This window comes from Spinacia oleracea, chromosome 6 (genome assembly GCF_020520425.1).
Source record: "Spinacia oleracea cultivar Varoflay chromosome 6, BTI_SOV_V1, whole genome shotgun sequence".
NCBI classification, from domain to species: domain Eukaryota; kingdom Viridiplantae; phylum Streptophyta; class Magnoliopsida; order Caryophyllales; family Amaranthaceae; genus Spinacia; species Spinacia oleracea.
This window is the reverse complement of record NC_079492.1, coordinates 98,545,111-98,565,491: the sequence shown is the minus strand read 5'-3', so window position 1 is coordinate 98,565,491 and position 20,381 is coordinate 98,545,111. Positions and strand designations below refer to the sequence as shown.

The 20,381-nt window shown below is 35.0% G+C and overlaps 3 protein-coding genes across 4 annotated transcripts; 1 reads left to right on the top strand and 2 right to left on the bottom strand.

Annotated features, from left to right (window-relative positions):
* Nucleotides 1-483: 483 nt before the first annotated feature.
* LOC130463975 (uncharacterized) lies at nucleotides 484-9,299 on the bottom strand. Of its 2 annotated transcripts, XR_008924263.1 has the most exons (3): nucleotides 4,454-9,299; nucleotides 764-1,632; nucleotides 484-674 (listed from the first exon to the last, which is right to left on the bottom strand). XR_008924263.1 is itself a non-coding variant. In XM_056833299.1 (2 exons), exons 1-2 carry the CDS (start codon nucleotides 4,546-4,548, stop codon nucleotides 846-848), a joined length of 882 nt encoding a protein of 293 aa, XP_056689277.1. In that variant the 5' UTR covers nucleotides 4,549-9,298; the 3' UTR covers nucleotides 484-845. The 2 variants fall into 2 exon arrangements, 1 of the variants encoding a protein (XP_056689277.1); XM_056833299.1 differs by having other exon boundaries at nucleotides 484-1,632; nucleotides 4,454-9,298.
* A 23-nt stretch (nucleotides 9,300-9,322) lies between these two features.
* On the bottom strand, nucleotides 9,323-9,976 carry LOC110804292 (uncharacterized). Its single transcript, XM_022009867.1, has one exon. It carries the CDS (start codon nucleotides 9,974-9,976, stop codon nucleotides 9,323-9,325), a length of 654 nt encoding a protein of 217 aa, XP_021865559.1.
* A 7,472-nt stretch (nucleotides 9,977-17,448) lies between these two features.
* Nucleotides 17,449-20,098, top strand: LOC110804284 (uncharacterized protein At5g65660). Its single transcript, XM_022009856.2, has 2 exons — nucleotides 17,449-17,865; nucleotides 19,746-20,098. The coding sequence occupies exons 1-2, from the start codon at nucleotides 17,626-17,628 to the stop codon at nucleotides 19,911-19,913; spliced, it is 408 nt and encodes a 135-aa protein (XP_021865548.1). The 5' UTR covers nucleotides 17,449-17,625; the 3' UTR covers nucleotides 19,914-20,098.
* Nucleotides 20,099-20,381: the final 283 nt, after the last annotated feature.

The following is a 20,381-nucleotide window of genomic DNA, read 5'->3' as shown; positions in this document are numbered from 1 at the left end:
TTGTCAAAGGATTCAGACTTATGCTTCATTAGGTAGACATAACCATATCTACTGAAGTCATCAGTGAAAGTGATAAAGTAGCTGAAACCACCCCTAGCATTTGTACTCATTGGTCCACATACATCTGTATGGATTAAACCCAATAGTTCAGTTGCTCTTTCTCCAACTTTAGAGAAAGGTTGCTTTGTCATTTTGCCAAGTAAACATGATTCGCACTTACCATAATCCTCTAAGTCAAATGGTTCTAGAATTCCTTCCTTTTGAAGTCTTTCCATGCGTTTCAAGTTAATATGGCGTAATCGACAATGCCACAGATAGGTGAGATCTGAATCATCCTTTTTGGCCTTTTTGGTATTTATGTTATAAACTTGTTTGTCGTGATCTAATAAATAAAGTCCATTGACTAATCTAGCAGATCCATTAAACATCTCTTTAAAATAAAACGAACAACTATTGTCTTTTATTAAAAAGGAAAATCCCTTAGCATCTAAGCAAGAAACAAAAATGATGTTTTTAGTAAGACTTGGAACATGGAAACACTCTTCCAGTTCCAAAACTAGCCCAGAGGGCAACGACAAATAATAAGTTCCTACAGCTAATGCAGCAATCCGTGCTCCATTTCCCACTCGTAGGTCGACTTCACCCTTGCTTAATTTTCTACTTCTTCTTAGTCCCTGTGAATTGGAACATAAGTGTGAGCCACAACCTGTATCTAATACCCAAGATGTTGAATTAGCAATTATACAGTCTATAACGAAAATACCTGAAGATGGAACGACTGTTCCGTTCTTCTGATCTTCCTTTAGCTTTGAACATTCTCTTTTGTAATGGCCTATTCCATCACATTAAAGACAGCTTGATGTGGACTTGTCCTGCTTTGATTTAGCATTGCCCTTGGACTTTCCACTTTTCTTGAACGGTCTCCCTTTAGCCTTGAGTAAATCTTTGGCTTCACAGTCCAGTAGTATAACAGCCTTTCTGACAAGGTGAACAAATTCTGCAACTGTTTCTTCTCTTGGTTCACTTAGGTATAGTTGCTTGAAGCGACCAAACCCACTGTGCAGTGAATTGAGCAAGATAGAGACTGCCATCCTTTCACTTATTGGTGTTCCTAGCAGACTTAGGCGATCGAAATATGAAAGCATAAGATCCACATGGAACCTTAGTGGGACGCCTACCCTTTGTTTAGTGCGAAGGAGCTGAACATGTGTTTCTTGGACCTCCATCCTATAACACCTGTTGGGAGAACTAACCTTTAGACCAGACATTGATTCAATCAACTCATGGACGTTCAGGTCCTTGTCCTCCGTGCTTCCACAACAGATATCCCTCAGATTCTTGATGAGCGTAAATGGTTCATAAGCTACAAACCTTCTAGCCCATTCATCGGGGATATTATTCAGCATGAGACTCATAACCTTTTTGAGATCCGCATCCCAGGCGGAAAATCTTTCAGGGGTCATGTCTCTGGCATAGTAGCTTGGCATGGGATGTAACAGTACATACTCAAGTCCATTGAGTCTGACTATTTCAACTAGCTTAGCTTCCCATTCAAGAAAATTTGTCAGGTTCAGCTTGACCATAAGCTCAGAACCCATGATGATGTTTTGATTGTTGTTTGCCATAGTAAAACTACAATTGAAAAGAATAAACAAATAAATAATCATTCACAGTTTCTCTTAATAAACTTAAATTCTAGCATACATGCATAATTCAATGTTCATTAAGCATTTTATTCAAGTTATGTGTTCCAGCAGGTGTGAATAAAATGATTCCAAGATCCTAAAATCCATTGAAGAATTAAGCACATTATGTATTTAGACTCAATTCTAAAATCTTTTAGGTAAGCAAAAACCTTTTGCTAATAGTCTAGAAACTACTCTTGGTTGATAGGTACGTCTAAGAACTTATTAGGTAAACCTATCGATTTTTCCACGACATAAAAGGACTCCTTACTTATATCGTTGAGTTTCACCAAAACTAACATGTACTCACAATTATTTGTGTACCTTACCCCTTTAGTATCGATAAGTAACACCTCGCTATGGCGGAAAACTATTACTAAGATCGATGTAAAGGATATCCAAGTAAGTGTTATTTTGGCATGGCACCTTTTAACTCAATTTATAAGTTAGGAACTTAAGGCTCTTACTATGTTGGTTAGATTTTAAGTGAACTAAAATCCTTAATCATGCAACATAATCAAGCTTCGATCTCATGCATATTTAAGACATATTTAAAAGCAATAAATAACTTAAAGCATGCATAAGATAAATGTGATCTAGTATGGCCCGACTTCATCTTGAAGCTTCAACTTCAAAGTCCGTCTTGAAAATGGTTTGGAAACTCCGTCTTGAATTTCACCGTGGGAGGCGCCATTTTCTTCAAATAGGATAAGCTATAATTAAACTAATTACAACTATTTGATGGTACGCAGACCATATTTGAATTAAAAAATAAATTTGGTGCTTTAGACCAATTACATTCAAATTAATGGTACGCAAACCATATTTTTTATCCTATTTGGGCCATACTAGTCACTTCATAACCTGCAAAACAGTACATATACAATATATACCATTCATCCATTCATTATCATGAATGGCCCACATAATTGGTTAGTTAAAACACATTGTATGCATCACATAAATATTTGCAGCAATTAATTAAGGGCACCAATAATCTACCAATTATTCAGTCCTTATTAATTCTAATCAAGTTGTTTAACCTTAAAGGATTTGTAGACCTAATCAAGAGTTTATGAATAAAATGCTCCCACTTAAACCAATAAATTCATATGCTTTACTAATTTTAAACATAAAAATGTATTTCTAGTCTAACCGGAAACATACAAATTTAATTAAAATTTAAAGCTCATATAAATTTATAATTGAATCCATTTTATTTAATTTATTTTCAGTTGATTTAAACGAATTTAAATTAATTCAAGGTTTAATTTTAGTAAAATAATTAGTATAAATTAAAATTTATAATAATTATAATAATCAAAATTAAATCCCGAGAAAACAATTTAAATTATTAATTTTAACGTTAATTAAAATTATTTCCGAACTGAAAAATTCAAATTAAAATTTAAAACGAACCAATCGGGTCAAGACAAGGCCATGGGCTTGCGCCCATACCTCGTCAAGTCCAACAAGCAACAAACCCCTTGTCACTCGATTGATCGTACCGCAAAGCCCAAGCAACAACGCACCAATGCGTCAGGCCTAGCGAGCCACGCTTGCGCGCAGCCAACTCGCCCATCGCCTTGGCGCGCTGCTGGGCAACGCTCGCTGGACAGGCCAGCCAACGCTGCCCGCGTGCAAGTTGTGATGCGCTTGTCGCTGCCTTGGCTACTGCCTTGGCGTGCTGCTGAGCGGGGCAGCGCATGTGTGGCGCAGCATCCATCGCTGCCTTGCTCGCTGCACTTGCTTGCCCGTTGCCCCATCGCCCACACGCGTAGCACACGCCCCTTAGGCGCACAGCCTTGCGCATGCCACCCTCGTTGTTCGCTGCATTCGTACCGCACGGGCGACGAGCTCCCTTGATCGTCGTCTCGTGCCCGCACTGTGCAACACCCCTTAAGGGTAACACGTAGCTTCCATTGCTTTGTGCGTGCAACATTTATGGGCGTATTCATAAAAATTTAAAAAGTTTTAATTTAAAATTAATAAAATATATTAATTTCATAGTTTTAGGACAAAAAATCGAAAATTTATTAATCAATTAATTTCCGATTAACATGGATTCAAATCTAGGTCATAAAAATTAAAAATTTAACATACATTAACAATTTTTATGGTGGATTTTAATCATGGATACCTAATTAAATTATTAATTAATTATGAAAAACAAATCAATTCTAAATTATTCGAATTTCAACAAATTAATCATAATTACAAATTAGGTTGTATAATTAACAAGTCTAGGCATTCATAATTGTTAAACATTTACAGTAGGTCGATCAAAAACTCAAGATTTATCAACAAGAATCGCAAATACTTAATTTAACATCTTAAATTTACAAACTTTTGCGTTCGAAAAACTAAAACCTCCGAAAAGTCATAGTTAGGCTTCGAATTTGGGAATTCTGGGTTCGGCCGAAAAATATTAATTTTGTCAAAATTTTAGAATGCCTTTTACATGCGGAATTGACACAAAAATCACTCGATTTGGATGAGTAACGAAGAAACTGCCGAAAAACTGCGTACATATAATTAAATAAACGCAATTTGCAATTAATTACGAAAATTAATCACCCCTTTAATTCTTTGCAAATTTGTAAAATTTAACCATGTTCATGCAATTTAGATTATGAAAATAATAAGAGGCTCTTGATACCACTGTTAGGTTATGATACATATGAATAAACATAAATCATGCGGAAAAACCATAAAGCCAGGAAACATATTATTTACACATAATCATTTAGCATAATTCAGATGCATACACTTTGTAGCGTGCCCTCCCTAGCTGCGCCCGAACCGAAAAAGAACAAGTCTTTAGGACTCCAAGTGTCGTCCCTCCGTAGATAGTCCACAGCATGTCCGGATCCGCCTTAAGCTTGACCAACTAGAATCGCCCTTAAGGTTACTTAGGATTTTCGGCTATTTTGGGTTGCAAGTGTTTGACTGATTTTTGCTTAAAAGTCTTACCTTTGAATACTTCAAAATCATCTGTTAAATATGTGACCCTAGGCCCATATTTATAGAGTTTATGGAAAGGAATTATAATCCTACTAGGATATGGATTTATTAATTAGAATCCTAATAGAACTCTAAATAATAAATTTAATCTTTTAGGATTAGGATTTAATCAATGCACGAATTCCGATATAATTAGGATTCGTTACGAACACGAGCACACGCACACGCATGCACGCCGAGCGCATAGCGCATGCGGCCTCGCAGCCCATGAGCTTCGTGCGCGCCTGCCAGTGCTTGGCTGGGCCTGGCCTTGCGCTGGGCCTGGTCGAGCACTTGGTGTGTGGCTTGCTGGGCGTTGGCCTAGCCTCGTGCTGGGCCTTCGTCTAGCAAGCCTCGTCCGATGCTAATTCGTATGATACGCTTTCCGATTAAATTCCCGATTCCGGAATTCATTTCCGATACGAACAATATTTAATATTTCCGATTCTGGAATTAATTTCCGTTTCAAACAAATATTTAATATTTCCGTTTCCGGAATTATTTTCCGATTCCGATAATATTTCCGATTCTGACAATATTTCCGTTTCCGGCAATATTTCCGATTCCGGCAATATTTTCATTTCCATTAATATTTTCCGATACGTACCATGTTTCCGTTTCCGGCAACATCTACGACTTGGATAATATTTATATTTCCGATACGATCCATATTTCCGTTTTCGGCAATATCATCGTTTCCGGAGTATTCATTTGCTTGCCTTTGACGATCTTAGCTCCCACTGAAACCAAGATCCATCGATTCCGAATATCCATAGATGGAGTATTTAATGCCATTAAATACTTGATCCGTTTACGTACTATTTGTGTGACCCTACGGGTTCAGTCAAGAGTAAGCTGTGGATTAATATTATTAATTCCACTTGAACTGAACCGGCCTCTAGCTAGGCATTCAACTCACTTTATCTCACTGAATTATTAACTTGTTAATTAATATTGAACCGCATTTATTAGACTTAACATTATATGCATACTTGGACCAAGGGCATTATTTCCTTCATATTTTTCAATAGAGAAATATTACTAATGATATTTTAAGCATTATTGCAATATACTTCAATTATTTCAAAGTACTAATATAAAATTTATTACAACAAAAAACGAATCTAGTAAATAGGGTGAAATGAAAAAGAAAGTGTGAGTAATGTTTTTAGGAGAAAAATATGTAGGGTAACAAGGTTGATAGTTGTTGTAATTATAGGCAATAGTAGGACAAAATAGTCATTTTCATCCACTTTTACAAACCTCTAATTGCAAAAAGCTCCTATATAGAGCTTTTTTAAAATTAGTTTTTTTTACCCCAAAACTCTCTTCCAATCCTCTCATAACCAAACACTCCCCATTAGCTTTTTCTAAACGTCAAACCTCTAATTCACCCCAAAAACCTCTTTTTCCCTCAAACCTCTCCTAAGCCAACACCCACTTGACATATGTAGACTATTTCCAATCATTTGGGTTTAATGAGGTCTAAATGTTGGATTATTAAATAACTAGTCTTATATGCACGCTATGCGTGCGAGATTATAAAACTAAAAATTACGTTATGACAACTAATCGTAATAAATAATAGGAGTATGCTAGAAAAATTATTCAAAAAGTTCATATGAAGAAAAATTAGATATAATCTCTAGCTAAAAGTATTTAGATAGTGAAACAATGTAATACACCTATTTATATGACGAAAAATCTAAATTGTAGTATTACAATAAAGAAAATTACTATATAAATAGTGTGTTTCACCTTTTTTTTTCTCGCAATGTACTTGGCTAATCACATATTCTATACTCAATTGATTTACGGTTTCTTACGCAATCACATATTTTTTTTCTCGAAATGTACTTGGTTAATCACATATTAAAGCATAAACTTTCTGTAAGAACTAAAGTATTATTTTTATAGAGTTGATTGTGTAAGATATAACGAAAATGGTTGTTAGTAGATTTATTTATGAGGAGTGCATAGAAGATGAGAGGTTGATGACTTATTTTGAGAAGATTAATTTCTTATGCTTTCTTTTTAATAAGAAATAATGTTTATATTAATCACAATTGAATTGGAGAAGAATATATGAGCTTAAGGATATTTTGGTATTTTACGTGGGGGACACCAAAAGCGTGATTACCAAAAAGACTTCACCTCTTGGCTTATATAATAGAGATAATCTAAAGATTGTATAATTAGTAGAAAATCGTAAAAAAAGTTAAATTAATTAAAACAATTTTTCCATAAAAATAAAATAACAGATGGAGTATGATATTTATCTCCGTAATGCCTTACAGAAAGGAAAAGCATGAGGGTTGGAAGAAAATGACTGAACTGGAATTTGGTTTGGCCATTTAAGGGTCCCTTTAAACTGCCTAAAGGGAAACACTCAAACAACCCAATTTGTGTTTTTGTCAAGTTGGGCTCCCTATAATTTCCTCGCAATTTCGTTGCTTTATTTTTTCCATTTTATCTTCCAAAATTCCAACTAATGAAAGTACATAACAACTACTGTACACACTTGTTCTACTACGAAGTACGGACCAACGGAGTACTAGCTTCATTTCATGTTTTCTTTGACCAACCCATAAAAAGAGTGATTATCCAAGTTTTAATTCGATCATGGCCTTTGGTTGTTAGAGGATTGAAAAAAAATTAATGGATTAGACTCATTTAGAAGTTTGACCAACTTTGTTAAGCAAACCAATCTCCATCAAGTCAAGAGTGATTCGATTCGTTCATTTCAGTCGGAAAGCATTGATCTTACCTACGTTAACGCTTTCTTATCTTATGTAATTATCAATCCCTTAGGTAGGTGTTTGGTTGTTAGCGAAATGGAATAGTGGAGTGAGATGAATCCGCTAATTTAAAAAATGCGGATCCTAGCCGTTTTTCCAATTGGAGTAGATGATAGCATTGGGCCATGTGATACAATTTTGCCAACAAGTTAATACTAACAAAGCATCCATTTCCCCTTTAATTTTTCTTGATTTATTTTCTCTCTTTTTTTCTTCTTCTTTTATACGTTTTGTGTAAAAGATTCTACATTTTTTTCTCCTGTTTTTACTCCTCTTTCGTACTCCATTTTTTTTTCTTCTCTCTTGTTTTTTTCACTCTTCTGCGGTTTTTTTGAGGTGGGGGATTCTGCATTTTTTTTTCTTTAATTAATTTCTTCTGTATTTTTTTTCTTCGCTTAATTTTAACTTCTTCTTTTTTATATGTTTTTTTTCAGTTCAAGTGATTTATTTAAAAAAATTCCCCATTTTTTTTCCTCTTCTTCGTATTCTTTTCAATGTTATTCAAGTTTTTTTTTAAACACTTCTTTATTTTTTCCTATTCATATGTGTTTAATTCTAATTATTCTCTTTTTTGTTTACTTGTCGAATAATTCATGTACACTTAGTAATCTTAAATCAAACAATACAATATGATAATGTCCTTATTTGTCATTTTATATTATCAAATAGCTAACAGCTAACCGCTATTTACCAAACACTTTTAACAAACTAACAATTCAACCACCTAGTCAAAATTGTTAATTCAATCAGTTAGGCAAATTTGATAATCCAATCCGCTACGGCTAACCGCTAACCGTTAATTACCGAACAGGACGGGTTTGTTTTGCTAAATTTATATTATCTAAACTCAAATAAACTTAAGTAAACTTACTTTTTCAAAATAAGTGAAAATAAAGCAAATAGAACCAGACAACTTTTTCACGACTTGAGGTTTGTTTTAATAACACTTACCTCCACCCAATCCTCAAAAGCCTCTAAAAAATCCTTCAGCTTTAAATCAACCCTCACAATACTCAACAACGATGAGGTGGAGCTTAAATCTTGGAGGGCTTATGTCGGATTTCAACACAGAGAGATCTTAGTCTCTGCTATGAACGTCGTCATCTCCGACAGAGCAACCCTCTTTGCGGTAGTCGGTAAAGATGGGGGCATACTAAATAGCTTCCGGGATTTCTCCAATTTGTATTTTGAAATCTGTAACATATTATCAGGTTGATGAGTTCAAGCACCAATTTACCAGGGCTCCATTAATTAGAGGGGAGAAAAAGGTGAGAAAAGAAGAAAGAAGGGAAGCACGTGTGAAAAAAAAGAAGTGAAATTTGAAATATTATGTTACTGTTCATAAGCTACAGCAACTTGTACTCCCACTTTTTAAAGAGTAAAGATTTATAATTAAATATAATATTTTAAATAATTTCTAATATTAGAATGTACCCTGGTAATGCACAGGATCGATTGTTATTGGGGTGCATAAATGGATCGTTACATGAGAAATTCGTACGCTAAGTAGTTATTTTAGGATGGTTTTTTTTTTTTTTTTTGCGAAGTTGGTAGGGTAGTTAGTTATTCTAAGGAAATTTCTTTGTTTTTTTTATATATAAAATAACTACTAAGTATTTATAAGGGGTTGCACATAATTGCTAGGATGGAGTTTCAGAGGTTTGTGGCTAGAAGTTGAGAAATTGACATTCTTATTTATATATAAGATTTTTTTTTTTGGCAATTAATAATTGTTATTAATAACCAAGTACCTTGGGCACAAAAACCCAAGAAGACAGTTACAGCCAGAACACCAAAACCCCAAAACCACAACTAGCAGCAGCTAGAGAACCCTAGTTACATCAGAAGCTTACTACTCAGCTCCTCATAGCACCTACAGGAAACTTTAAACAAAATTTCCTTTACAAGCTGTATTGGAGTTTTACTGGTTTTGCTAAAAATTAACAAATTTCTATGCAACCAGATAGCATACACAGCCTCAGCAAAACACATAGCATAGAGGGTAGCTGTAGCCCCAGTCTTCCTGCTTTGATACGCAACAATGGAAAGCTCTTGACTGAACCCAAAACTGCTTCTCCTTATGCCAAGCACACCAAGAATCTTCTTCCAGATATCACTAGAGAAAGAGCAATCAAAAAACAGATGCTCAGCTGATTCTGCAACACTGCTGCATAGCACACACTGAGCAGTACACTGAATACCCCAGGAAATCAGCCTATTAGTAGTAGAAAGTCTATTAAGAGCAGCCAGCCAGGTCACAAAGATGCTTCTGGGGCTATCTTTGTTGTTGCAAATTACTCTCCTCCGAGCTACTTTTGGATAGGTCCCCTGCATTGTTGTATACACTTTCTTAATAGAGTAGTTTGTGCCAGTAGTAGTGTTTTTCCATCCACCAACATTCTGCACAATCTCTCTACATTCCAAAATCTTCTTCAGAGCCCAAGAACAACTAGTAGGGATAGGACAAGTTACAGGTTCTCTCCCTTTCATATAGTAAGTATCAACCCATTTCACCCACAGTTTGTCTTTCTTGAAAGTGAGAGCCCATAACAGCTTGGTGATGGCCACTTTGTTCTACAGAGCAACCTGTTTAAGATTCCATCCTCCTGCTGATTTAGGAAGAGAAAGTTTCTCCCATGCCACTAAAGCTTTTTTTGACTTAACTGTATCTCCAGTCCACAAAAACACCCTACAGAAAGCTTCCACTTCTTTGATAATTCTCTTAGGCAGAATAAAGATCTGGCACCAGAATGTTTGCATGCCAAAAAGTATAGTTTTAATCAACAGCAATCTCCCTGCATAAGAGAGGTACTTAGTAGACCACACTTTGGGCCTAGCCAGGATTTTGTCAACAAGAGGCTTACACTGATGATAGTTCAGCTTCCTTGGAGAGAGAGGTACTCCAAGGTATCTGAAAGGAAGACTTCCTTCAGAGATACCCCCAACTGCTAGAATCTGTAGTTTGATTTCATCAGTCACACCTCCTAAGTATATGTTGCTTTTTTTTAAGTTGGCATCAAGCCCTGAAGCAGCAGAGAATTTCTGGAAAGCTTCTAGCAAAAGTTTAACAGAAATCACATCTGCTCTAGCAAACAGCAACAAGTCATCTGCAAACATTAAGTGTGTAATGTTGAGTTTCTTACACTTTGGGTGGAAATTGAAATCTGGATTCTCCTTTAGCTTGCCCATACTTCTGGAAAGAAACTCCATCCCTAGAGCAAAAAGGAAAGGAGAAATGGGGTCTCCTTGTCTGAGACCTTTCCTAGCTTGAATAGGAACAGTAGGAGAGCCATTAATAAGCACTGAATAGGAGACTGTGGCTAAACAAGCCATCACCCATTTAGTAAAAACCACTGGGAAGCCAAGCTCTTGCATTACTGTCTCTAGAAAACCCCATTCAATGGAGTCATAGGCTTTTTTAAGGTCTATTTTCAGCACACATCTAGGGGAGATGTGAGCTCTGTTGTACCATTTAATAAGCTCAGCGGATAGGAGGATATTATCAGCTATACACCTTCCTAGAATAAAACCAGACTGGCAGTCACTCACCACTTCAACAATTACCTTTTGTAGTCTAGCTGTAAGAACCTTGGATATCAACTTGTAAATGATAGTGCAGCAAGCTATGGGCCTAAAATCTTTCACATGACTAGAATTTGGAATTTTTGGAACAAGAGTGACAGAAGTGCAATTCACCCCTTTGTACATCTTCCCAGTATCAAAAAAATATTTAACTGCAGCATAAACATCAGCTTTGACAATGTGCCAAGTTTTCTTGAAGAACACTGCATTAAATCCATCAAGGCCACGGGCCTTGTTGCCATCTATTGACTTCAGAGCTTGGTCAATTTCACTAGTAGTAACTGGAGCACAAAGATCTTGTGCAGCAGCTGCAGACAATCTAGGGCCACTTCTGAGAGTAGGAATATCTGCATGTGGAAGAGAAGCAGCTGCAGTCCCAATAAGAGTTTTATAAAAGCTTTGAATCTCAGCTGTAATATCCCCAGGATCAGTCAGCTTCTCTCCTTGAGAGTTGTAAAGCACAGTTATTTTATTCAAACATCTTCTTTGTTTTACTGAAGCAAAGAAAAACTGAGTATTAGAATCACCACCCTTCATCCAATGAATCCTAGCCTTTTGTCTCAGTGCAGACTCCTCCACAGCTAACCATTTCTTCAGATTACCCATATGAACTTTCTCTGCACTATGTAACTGATCATCAGTAGGAGTAATAAGCAACTGACTCTGCACCTTTTCTAATTCCTGCTTCTCTATTTCAATCTTTTCAGCTATGCCAGCAAATTCCTCCTTGTGGAGCCTTTTAAGCACAATCTTAAGCCTTTTAAGTTTGAACCAGACCCTACTAAGTGGATTGCCTTGAATGGGAGCATTCCAATCATCACCAACAAGTTCCTAAAACTGAGAGTGTTCAGCCATGAAGTTAAAGAACTTGAAAGGCCTCCCCCCCTGTTATGATCTTCCGCAAATTGCAGCAACAGAGGTGAATGGTCAGAAATTGTGGGATTCATATAATCAACAGAAACTTGATCAAATTGTATCATCCAGTTGCTATTACCCAAAGCTCTGTCAATCCTACTTGCAATTCTAGCTCCACCTACACCCTTATTAATCCAAGAAAAAAAGTGCCCAGTAGCTCTCAATTCAGCAATACCAGTGGTAAACAAGAATTGTTCAAAGTCATAAGTGTCATGACTAGTAATTCCTGCCCCATTAATCCTGTCATTGCTATGTAGAACTGCATTAAAGTCCCCCATAAGGAGCCAAGATCCACTCACAGATCCAGCAATATGTTTGAGAGCACTCCACAAAGGTTTCCTAGTGTCAACAGTATGCAGACCATATATAGCAGTAAACAGACAGATCAACTTCCCTTTTCCATCAAATAATTCCCCATGGATGAACTGCTCATGAGTGAGCAAGACAGAAAAAGACACATTCATTAACCTCCAACCTATCCAAATCCTTCCTCTAGGGTTATCAGCTATATTATAAACCGAACTCCAGTGGTTACCAAACTTCTGCTGAATTTTTGTTGTGTTTTTCTCTTTCACTCTAGTTTCTAAATCAGCTATCACATCCACCTTATTCTTGACCAGAAAGTCTTTAAGACCTCTAGTTTTTATTGGGTCATTGAGACCCCTAATATTCCATGAGCAAACAATCATTGAGGGGGGTGAGAATAGTTACCAGAAAGGGCTCCTCGCATTCCATCATCACTTTCATCATCTTCTGTCTCCAACTCATCTTGCTGATTCAACACTCTAAAAGAGTTTTGAATGGGTGTTTCAGCAGTAATGTTCCTGTCTTCTGGCTTTTTAATTCTTCTAGTTTTTACTTTCCAGCCTGCATCATCATCAGATTGCACAAGTGAAGCAGTACCAACAGGAGTTTGCACATTGTCTCCAGGTTTGTCTGCAGCTGGCACAACCTGCTTTGGTACCCACTGCTTCACTAATTTCTTAGCAGGTACATCAGTTTTAAAGGCTCCTTGCACTTTCTTATCACAATTATGGCAAACTAAACAACACTTTTTGCAGAAGTCTGGTTTCCAATCATAAGTCACAGGTTGATAGAACTCCTTGCCATTAACATCAGCCACCACAATGCTAGAAGGAAGTGGCTTAGTGACATCTACTTCTATAAGAACTCTGGCAAAGGAGATACGAAGTTACTGCGTAGTACACTCATTTGCAAACAATAGGACACCAATCACACTACTCATCCTGCTTAGGGAGTCCTCTCCCCAACAATTAAGTGGTAAATTTGGAAATTTCACCCAAAGAGGTATCACAGTCAATACTTCAGAATGAAAATTAAATTGGGGTGACCATGGCTTAATAATCGCAGGCTTGCCATAGGAAAATTGAGGTCCAGAAAAGAGAATTTCATTTTTATCTTCCTCAAATTTAAAATTCAAAATACCCATCATCATGAAGAAATACTCTGGGGGTAGTAACATGATTCCACTCTTTGGCCATAAATCTCATTATTGAAGCAATTGTTGGTGTTTCCCCCAAAACAAATAAAACAATCGCATTCATCCATTTTTCAGTACATTTCTCCACCTCCTCTTTCTGCAACTGGGCAACAACCTTCCCTGCAGTGCAAATTGGAGCCACAAACTTCAGTGCCCGTCCCTTAAAAGCTAGAGAACTGCCCTTAAACATATTGGACCATGGTTCTGGGTTTTTGCGAGGTTCTGGTTCTGGTTCCATATGCAATCGCCTACTAACAACACGACCAGAATCCTTACTAACATTCCCAGATTCAGGAATGACATCCAACACACCACTTCTATTGATTCTATGCAACTGAGAAATTGCTTGACATTCACGGATTACCTCTTGCAGACGAATCGGAACAGGGCCAGCACTTGGGTGCACCAGCTTAGGATCTGCCATTGACATCGGTTCATCCATTTCGAAAGGGTCTTCCACCAATGGTGGCGTCACAAGAAGTTTCTGCGAGCCATCCTTCACTGGTTCTTCATGTCCATCGGAAAAATCTGATTGCGCCACCCTCTTCTTCTTCCCCATGGCTGGGGGTGCAGGTTAAGAGAACACCGTTAACGTACACCACAGCGAGAGAGAGAGAGCACTTTAAAACTAAACTTAATAGGAAGTACTTATGACATTTTATATAAGATTGATATAAGATAAAACATATATTCATGTGAGTCTTGTTTTGATTAGTCTCAATGGATACTTTAAGAATATCAAATTTTTTAATTTTTACTATTACGTGATTAGTTATAAAATTGATATAAAACGTACTTTGACAAGCGTAAAAAAGTAGAAACTTAACGTCATCATTTGAAATACAAATATCTGTTTTAATATGATTATAAAATAGAGCGATTTTCTGGCAATAATGCTTGAAGAAGCTAAAATTCCCATAATATGTCCCATGTTAATTCATATACTACCTTTCACGTAAGAAAGAAAACCGGTTCAATATATGTTTTTGTTTTATCAATTAACACAAAACCGCCAATTGAAATAACGTTTTAAATAGGTAAACCGATATCAATTGAAGGAGAAGAAACGGGAAGGATGGCGAGTCAACTCGGGTGATCACCATGAGTTTACTGGAACCGTCGCTAATTGGCCAATCCAGAGTAGTGTTGGTTTCAAGCAATACTGCAGATGAAACCACTATTTCAAATAGCGGTTTAGTTTCAAAGGAAACCACTATTTGAATTGGCGGTTAAGTGAACCAAACCGCAAATTGAAATGACAGTTTCCTTTGAAACTAAACCGCTATTTGAATTAGCGGTTTAATGTTGAACTGGAAAAAAGGTTTGGGAATTACTTAAACATGGGGCATATTTTGCAAATTTTCGTGTCTTCTAACATTATTATGGGAAATCGTTCTATAAAATACGGATTATTTAATTTGGCATTTAAAAAGTTAAACTGGCATAAATTACTCCGTAAATACGAGTAATAAATTTATAAATCATGACTTATATATTAGTCATATTTTTCTTGAATATCGTCAACAAAAATTCAAAATCCAAAACTTGCAAATTTAGGCCCTATTTAGTTCACCTTATTTCTCCTAATCTGATCTGATGTGATCTGGTCTGATCTGATCTGAACTTATTTTTTCTGGTCTGATCTGATCTGAACTTATTTTTTCTGATCTGATCTGATCTGATTCTTCAGAATTAAGTTAAAACAAAAATCTACATTTATTAATATTAAACGACTTATGTGTAAAATAAATATTACACAAATTTATAATATTGTTATTATTTATTTGTCTTTGCTCATGATTTAAGTATTCCTTATATTAGATAGACCTATACATGATCTAGATAGATCGGTTATGATCTAGACATATAAGTTCTGATATGTATATGATCTGTACAGATCTGTTTTGATCTGGACATGATTTGTACAGATCAGTTCTGATTGACATGATCTGTACATATCAGTTTTGATCTAGACACGATCTGTACAGTTCAGTTCTGATTTGGACATGATTTGTACATATCAGTTCTGATCTGGACAGATTAGTTCTGATCTGGACATGATTTGTGCAAATCAGTTCTGATCTGGTCATGATCTGTACAGACCAGTTTGATCTAGTCATAATCATTACAAATCAATTCTGATATGGACATGATCTTTGCAGGTCAATTCTTATCTGAAAATAATCTGTACATAGTCGATATCTAGACCAGTTATAATTTGGACGTATCGATAGATTCTGATCTGGACATGATTTGTACAAATCGGTTTTGATCTGAACATATTGGTTCTGTAAGGATCGGTTCTGATGTAGACAAGATCTTTGCAGATTTGAACATTATCTGGACATGATATGTACATATCAGTTAAGATCTGGATATTATCTTATCCTATCAGTTCTGGTCTGGATACATAATGGTTCTGATCTATAAAAATCAGTTCTATTATGGACATGACCTGATCATATCGTTTCTGATCTGGACATAATGGATTTAATTTGGACATGTTGATTTTTTTTTTTTTTTTGTTCTACTACGAGGAGTTCCCACCGCCTTCGGCGAGTGGACTAATCTCCCGCGGGAGTTTGCATGGGTACCTCGATGGGCACCCTCCCAGTTGAGATTTTTTCCATTCCCAAGGCTCGAACCCGAGACCTTGGTTAAGGAGCAAGAGGCCCTTAACCACTCATGCCAACCTCAATTGGTTGGACATGATGAATTTGAATGTTTTGTTAATGTTTTTTGATGCCTTAAGTAATAGATTTTAATTGCACCGACAACAACATTACTTTTTATTAAAGAAATAATAGTAATAAAATATTAAATATAATAACAATAATAATAATAATAATAATAATAATAATAATAAATGAATAATAATAATAATAATAGTTATCTGATCTGAACTTATTTTTTCTGATCTGATCTGAACTTATTTTTTTTGATCTGATCTGATCTGGTATGGTCTGATATGATCTGATCTAATCTGATTAAATCTGAAATAAGTAATAAGATCATGAAATAAGGTGAACTAAACAAGGCCTTAATAGGTAGTATCATCGGGTATAACTTCCATTCAATGATCAAATATTTTTAGCTATCTCATGAATAAAAATATAAACATCAATGCTCATATTGTTTCTAAAGATAAAAATATTGCTACTATTTCAATATTTATTTCATCCCATGGAAGCCTGATAGGACACCTTCTACACCAGTCCATGTCCCCTTGCTATTTTTATTATTTTCTTTTTTCTTTATAGCACTGTTAACAAATCCCCTCCTTAATAAATAATAAGTGCTTACAACCAACAACAATAATACACCTTAACTCCTTAAGTACATGATAAAAAAAAGTGTTGATTTTTTAATAACAATTAAATACTCCACCAAACCTAAAAAAGTACTCTGTATGTACTAAAATAAGTACATTTAGCTAGAAAAATATGGAGTAAATGATTAGACGGGATCGGATCAGGTATAGAGAATAGAGGTTTTCTGAGACAATATTTGGTAAGGCTCTTAAATTTTATAATAAGAGCTAAATTGTAACTTGTAAGAAATTGAGTTTGGCCTACAAAAAAAAAAAATTACCTTTGAATTTGGAATTGTGTTTTCCCTTAAAAAATGTTTTTCATGAAAAATCATTTTACAATGAAAACATTTTATGTCCTACCAAACGAAAGCTTATAAAAACATCACATTTTGCAGTGCATAACAATTAATATGGAAGTTGTAGACTTGTAGCAATAACCCAAAAAGACAATTGAAAAAAAGGAACCAAATAGGTTAATTAAAAGACAATAAAAAAGGAACCAAAAATAATTATAAAAAAAAAGGGCCATTCTTAAAAACAGTACCTAAAGTGGGGCCCAGTTTCCGTACTCTAGCCGGGACAAGTAGTAGCAATTTAACCTTTACACGTACCCTCTTTTCCTAAAAAAATTCCCCTCTTTAAATTTGAACCCTCAGTCGAACCTCTGCTCCAAACACACGATTCATATTCATTTATCTGCATTTCTCTTTTTCTCTCTCTCAGTCCTCCATTTTCATTCATTATCCGAGTTTTGAGTTATAAATATAATAATAAAGGCTCTGGTTTGGCCTATGAGAGAAAGAATAGCCGTAAATAGGAAATTATACGATGGAGCACAGTCCAGTTTACAACCCTGTAGTACATCACCATTCCGATGCATCACGACCGTCCCTTGGTTTTCCACTTGGAACAGCTCTTCTTTTATTGGTGATCTTCAGTTTAAGTGGGATTTTCTCATGTTGTTATCATTGGGACAAGTTTCGATCACTCCGTCAATCTTATTCCGATGATCTTGACCTTGAAGCTGCTAATCACCCTGCTAAACCCAATTACCCTAATTACTTATTGGTAAGTTGTTTCTTTCTTTGTTATTCATACTAATACTTACGCCAAACTCTTCCTTTTATTCCTAAATAAATCACTTATTCTTAGATCGAGAATTCTTTTTTAATGTCTTATAATAACTTCAATTATAAATTTTTGAATTACTCCGTACATAACAAACGTTAAAAATTAAAAACATTGACGAGATAGCTAAATACATACAACAAGGGCATAAGGCTAATCCGCTAATCTAATCATAATTAGGTTTGATTTACGCTTTACATTCTTCTAGATTTTTGAGTACTCCATTCCCTCTATGAGTCGGACTGTGGATCCCATTTTTTAAATTACAAATTTAATTATTAGATGGAGAATATTAAATATTTTCCGTACTAATTTAACTGGATTTTGATTTTGAGCCCTGTGCGATACCATTTTTTACAGGTACGTTTAGAATAAGTGTTTTTTTTTAAAAGCCTTTTCCATAAAATGGGGTGAGTGTTTTTCTTTTCCATGTAAAACAATACGGAGTACAGTATATCGTAGTCTTATACGGAGTACGATCTTAGTTTTTTTTTAAAATATATTATTACATGAACTCCAATACAATATTTAATTATTAATATTTTTAATTTAATGCGAATTATAAATCATCAATTTGGAATATAAATCGACAAGAATCTCACGTAATTAATATTAATGATTTGATGAACATAGTCAAAATTGACGGAATTAAAGTCAAAGTTTAAAAACTTTGAACAAAATGTTATTGTTGAAGTTTTTTTTTTTTTTTTCAAGCAGATGTAGCCAAAAAATCTTAAAGTAAGTCTATGCTTAAGTTATCTTACATTATAAAGTTCAAATTCAAATTTGCAAAAAACAACTTTAAATTTGGATATTGGCTATTTTTGGCTATAGAAATAAATTTATTAATTTATTTTAGGTGGTCATATAAATTAGGTGTTGGATATGAATGGCACCGAATATTAAAAAGTAACACCAAAGGCCCACAAGAGTTACACACTCATTCTTTTTTTTGTTTTTGTTTTTGTTGAGGGGAATACATACTCACTAATAGCTGGCTTTATTAATGCTTTTTAATTCCTTAATTACGTTTTCAAAAATATATTGCTGTTAATTTAAATGAAAAGATACTGACGTTACTTTCTTAGGCTTCCTTTTCAATCCTATATAATGCCTTATTTGTAGTTGAGTGAAAGGGAAGATCTCATATGCCATAGGGGCGTAGGCTAGTTATTGGAGGAAGATATTGTACTAATCTATTTATTCCGGTTTCGGAAATATAGTCTTGTTTTCAGACACCAACTCTTACAAAAAAAAAAAAAACACACGATCATTCTTCCAAGGCAATATTCACCCTCGCCATTTTTATTAGAATGTCGTTCTTTTCTACTCCCTCCATATTTAGTTACCTTTATTTTTCTTATTTAACTATCATGGTCTCCACTTTTAATATATTAATTAATATATCTCTCTTTCTTTGTAGTCCTTAAATTTACTCACATCATTTTTACTACAATAAATAATTCACTCACTACCCTCACTCTCCATCTTATTTTAATAAATTGGACTCACTATACTAAAACTACGTGTCGGTTAAACTATATTCTTTAATTAAATATGGAGGAAGTATGGAATACCAAACTATTTTTCCAATTGTAATGTGAATACTTAGTTTATTTTTTTTAAAGTAAAATTAATTCATCGATAAAAAGTAATATAATTAAAATTATTAACTAGCTGATTAGTATGTTTACAACTAAGATTTAGTTTTAGCTTATTATAATTGATTTATTTGTAATTTTGTATCTACGTGTGGTGTTTTGGATCGATAACAAAATAGCATACAGTATACTGATAAATTATGTTGGTTGAAAATGCAGAAACAACAACAAATGGAAAGCCTACCAGTGATAATGCCAGGAGACAATATAGCGAAGTTTATAGCTCTACCATGCCCATGTGAACCACATCGCCCAGAAATGCAAGCCCCAATTCCAACTCCTAATAAACCTGCTAAGCCGCCACGTTTCCCAGTCCCTTTGTATTGATCCATTATTATTATTATTATTATTATCTAATTAATTAATTTATGATTAGATTATTTTTTTTTATCACATTTTTCTACACAAAAAAGTTGACAAATTTGGTTTATAATCTTGTAGTACTCGTAGTTAATACTTTGTAGTTTGTAAATACATAATATTATTACGTGAATTTTCTTCTCCCTGAGTCATACTGTTTGTGTATTAGTTAGTTTTATTGGTTGATGTTGGTATTAGTATTTTACATGGCATACCAGTTTCACAAATTGCGAAGAAGATGGTTAATTTGGGTTCTATGAGAATCTGATGTGTTGCCTGCTGCATATGTTGTTTATTACTCCCTGATGAGTGATGAGTGATGAGTGATGACCAAATCAGGGGATTCTCTGAACCCCTGCTCCATGTTAGTTAGTGGTTATATATTCCATATGTGGTTACTAGCTTGTTAGGTACTTGTGACCAAATCGGATCATG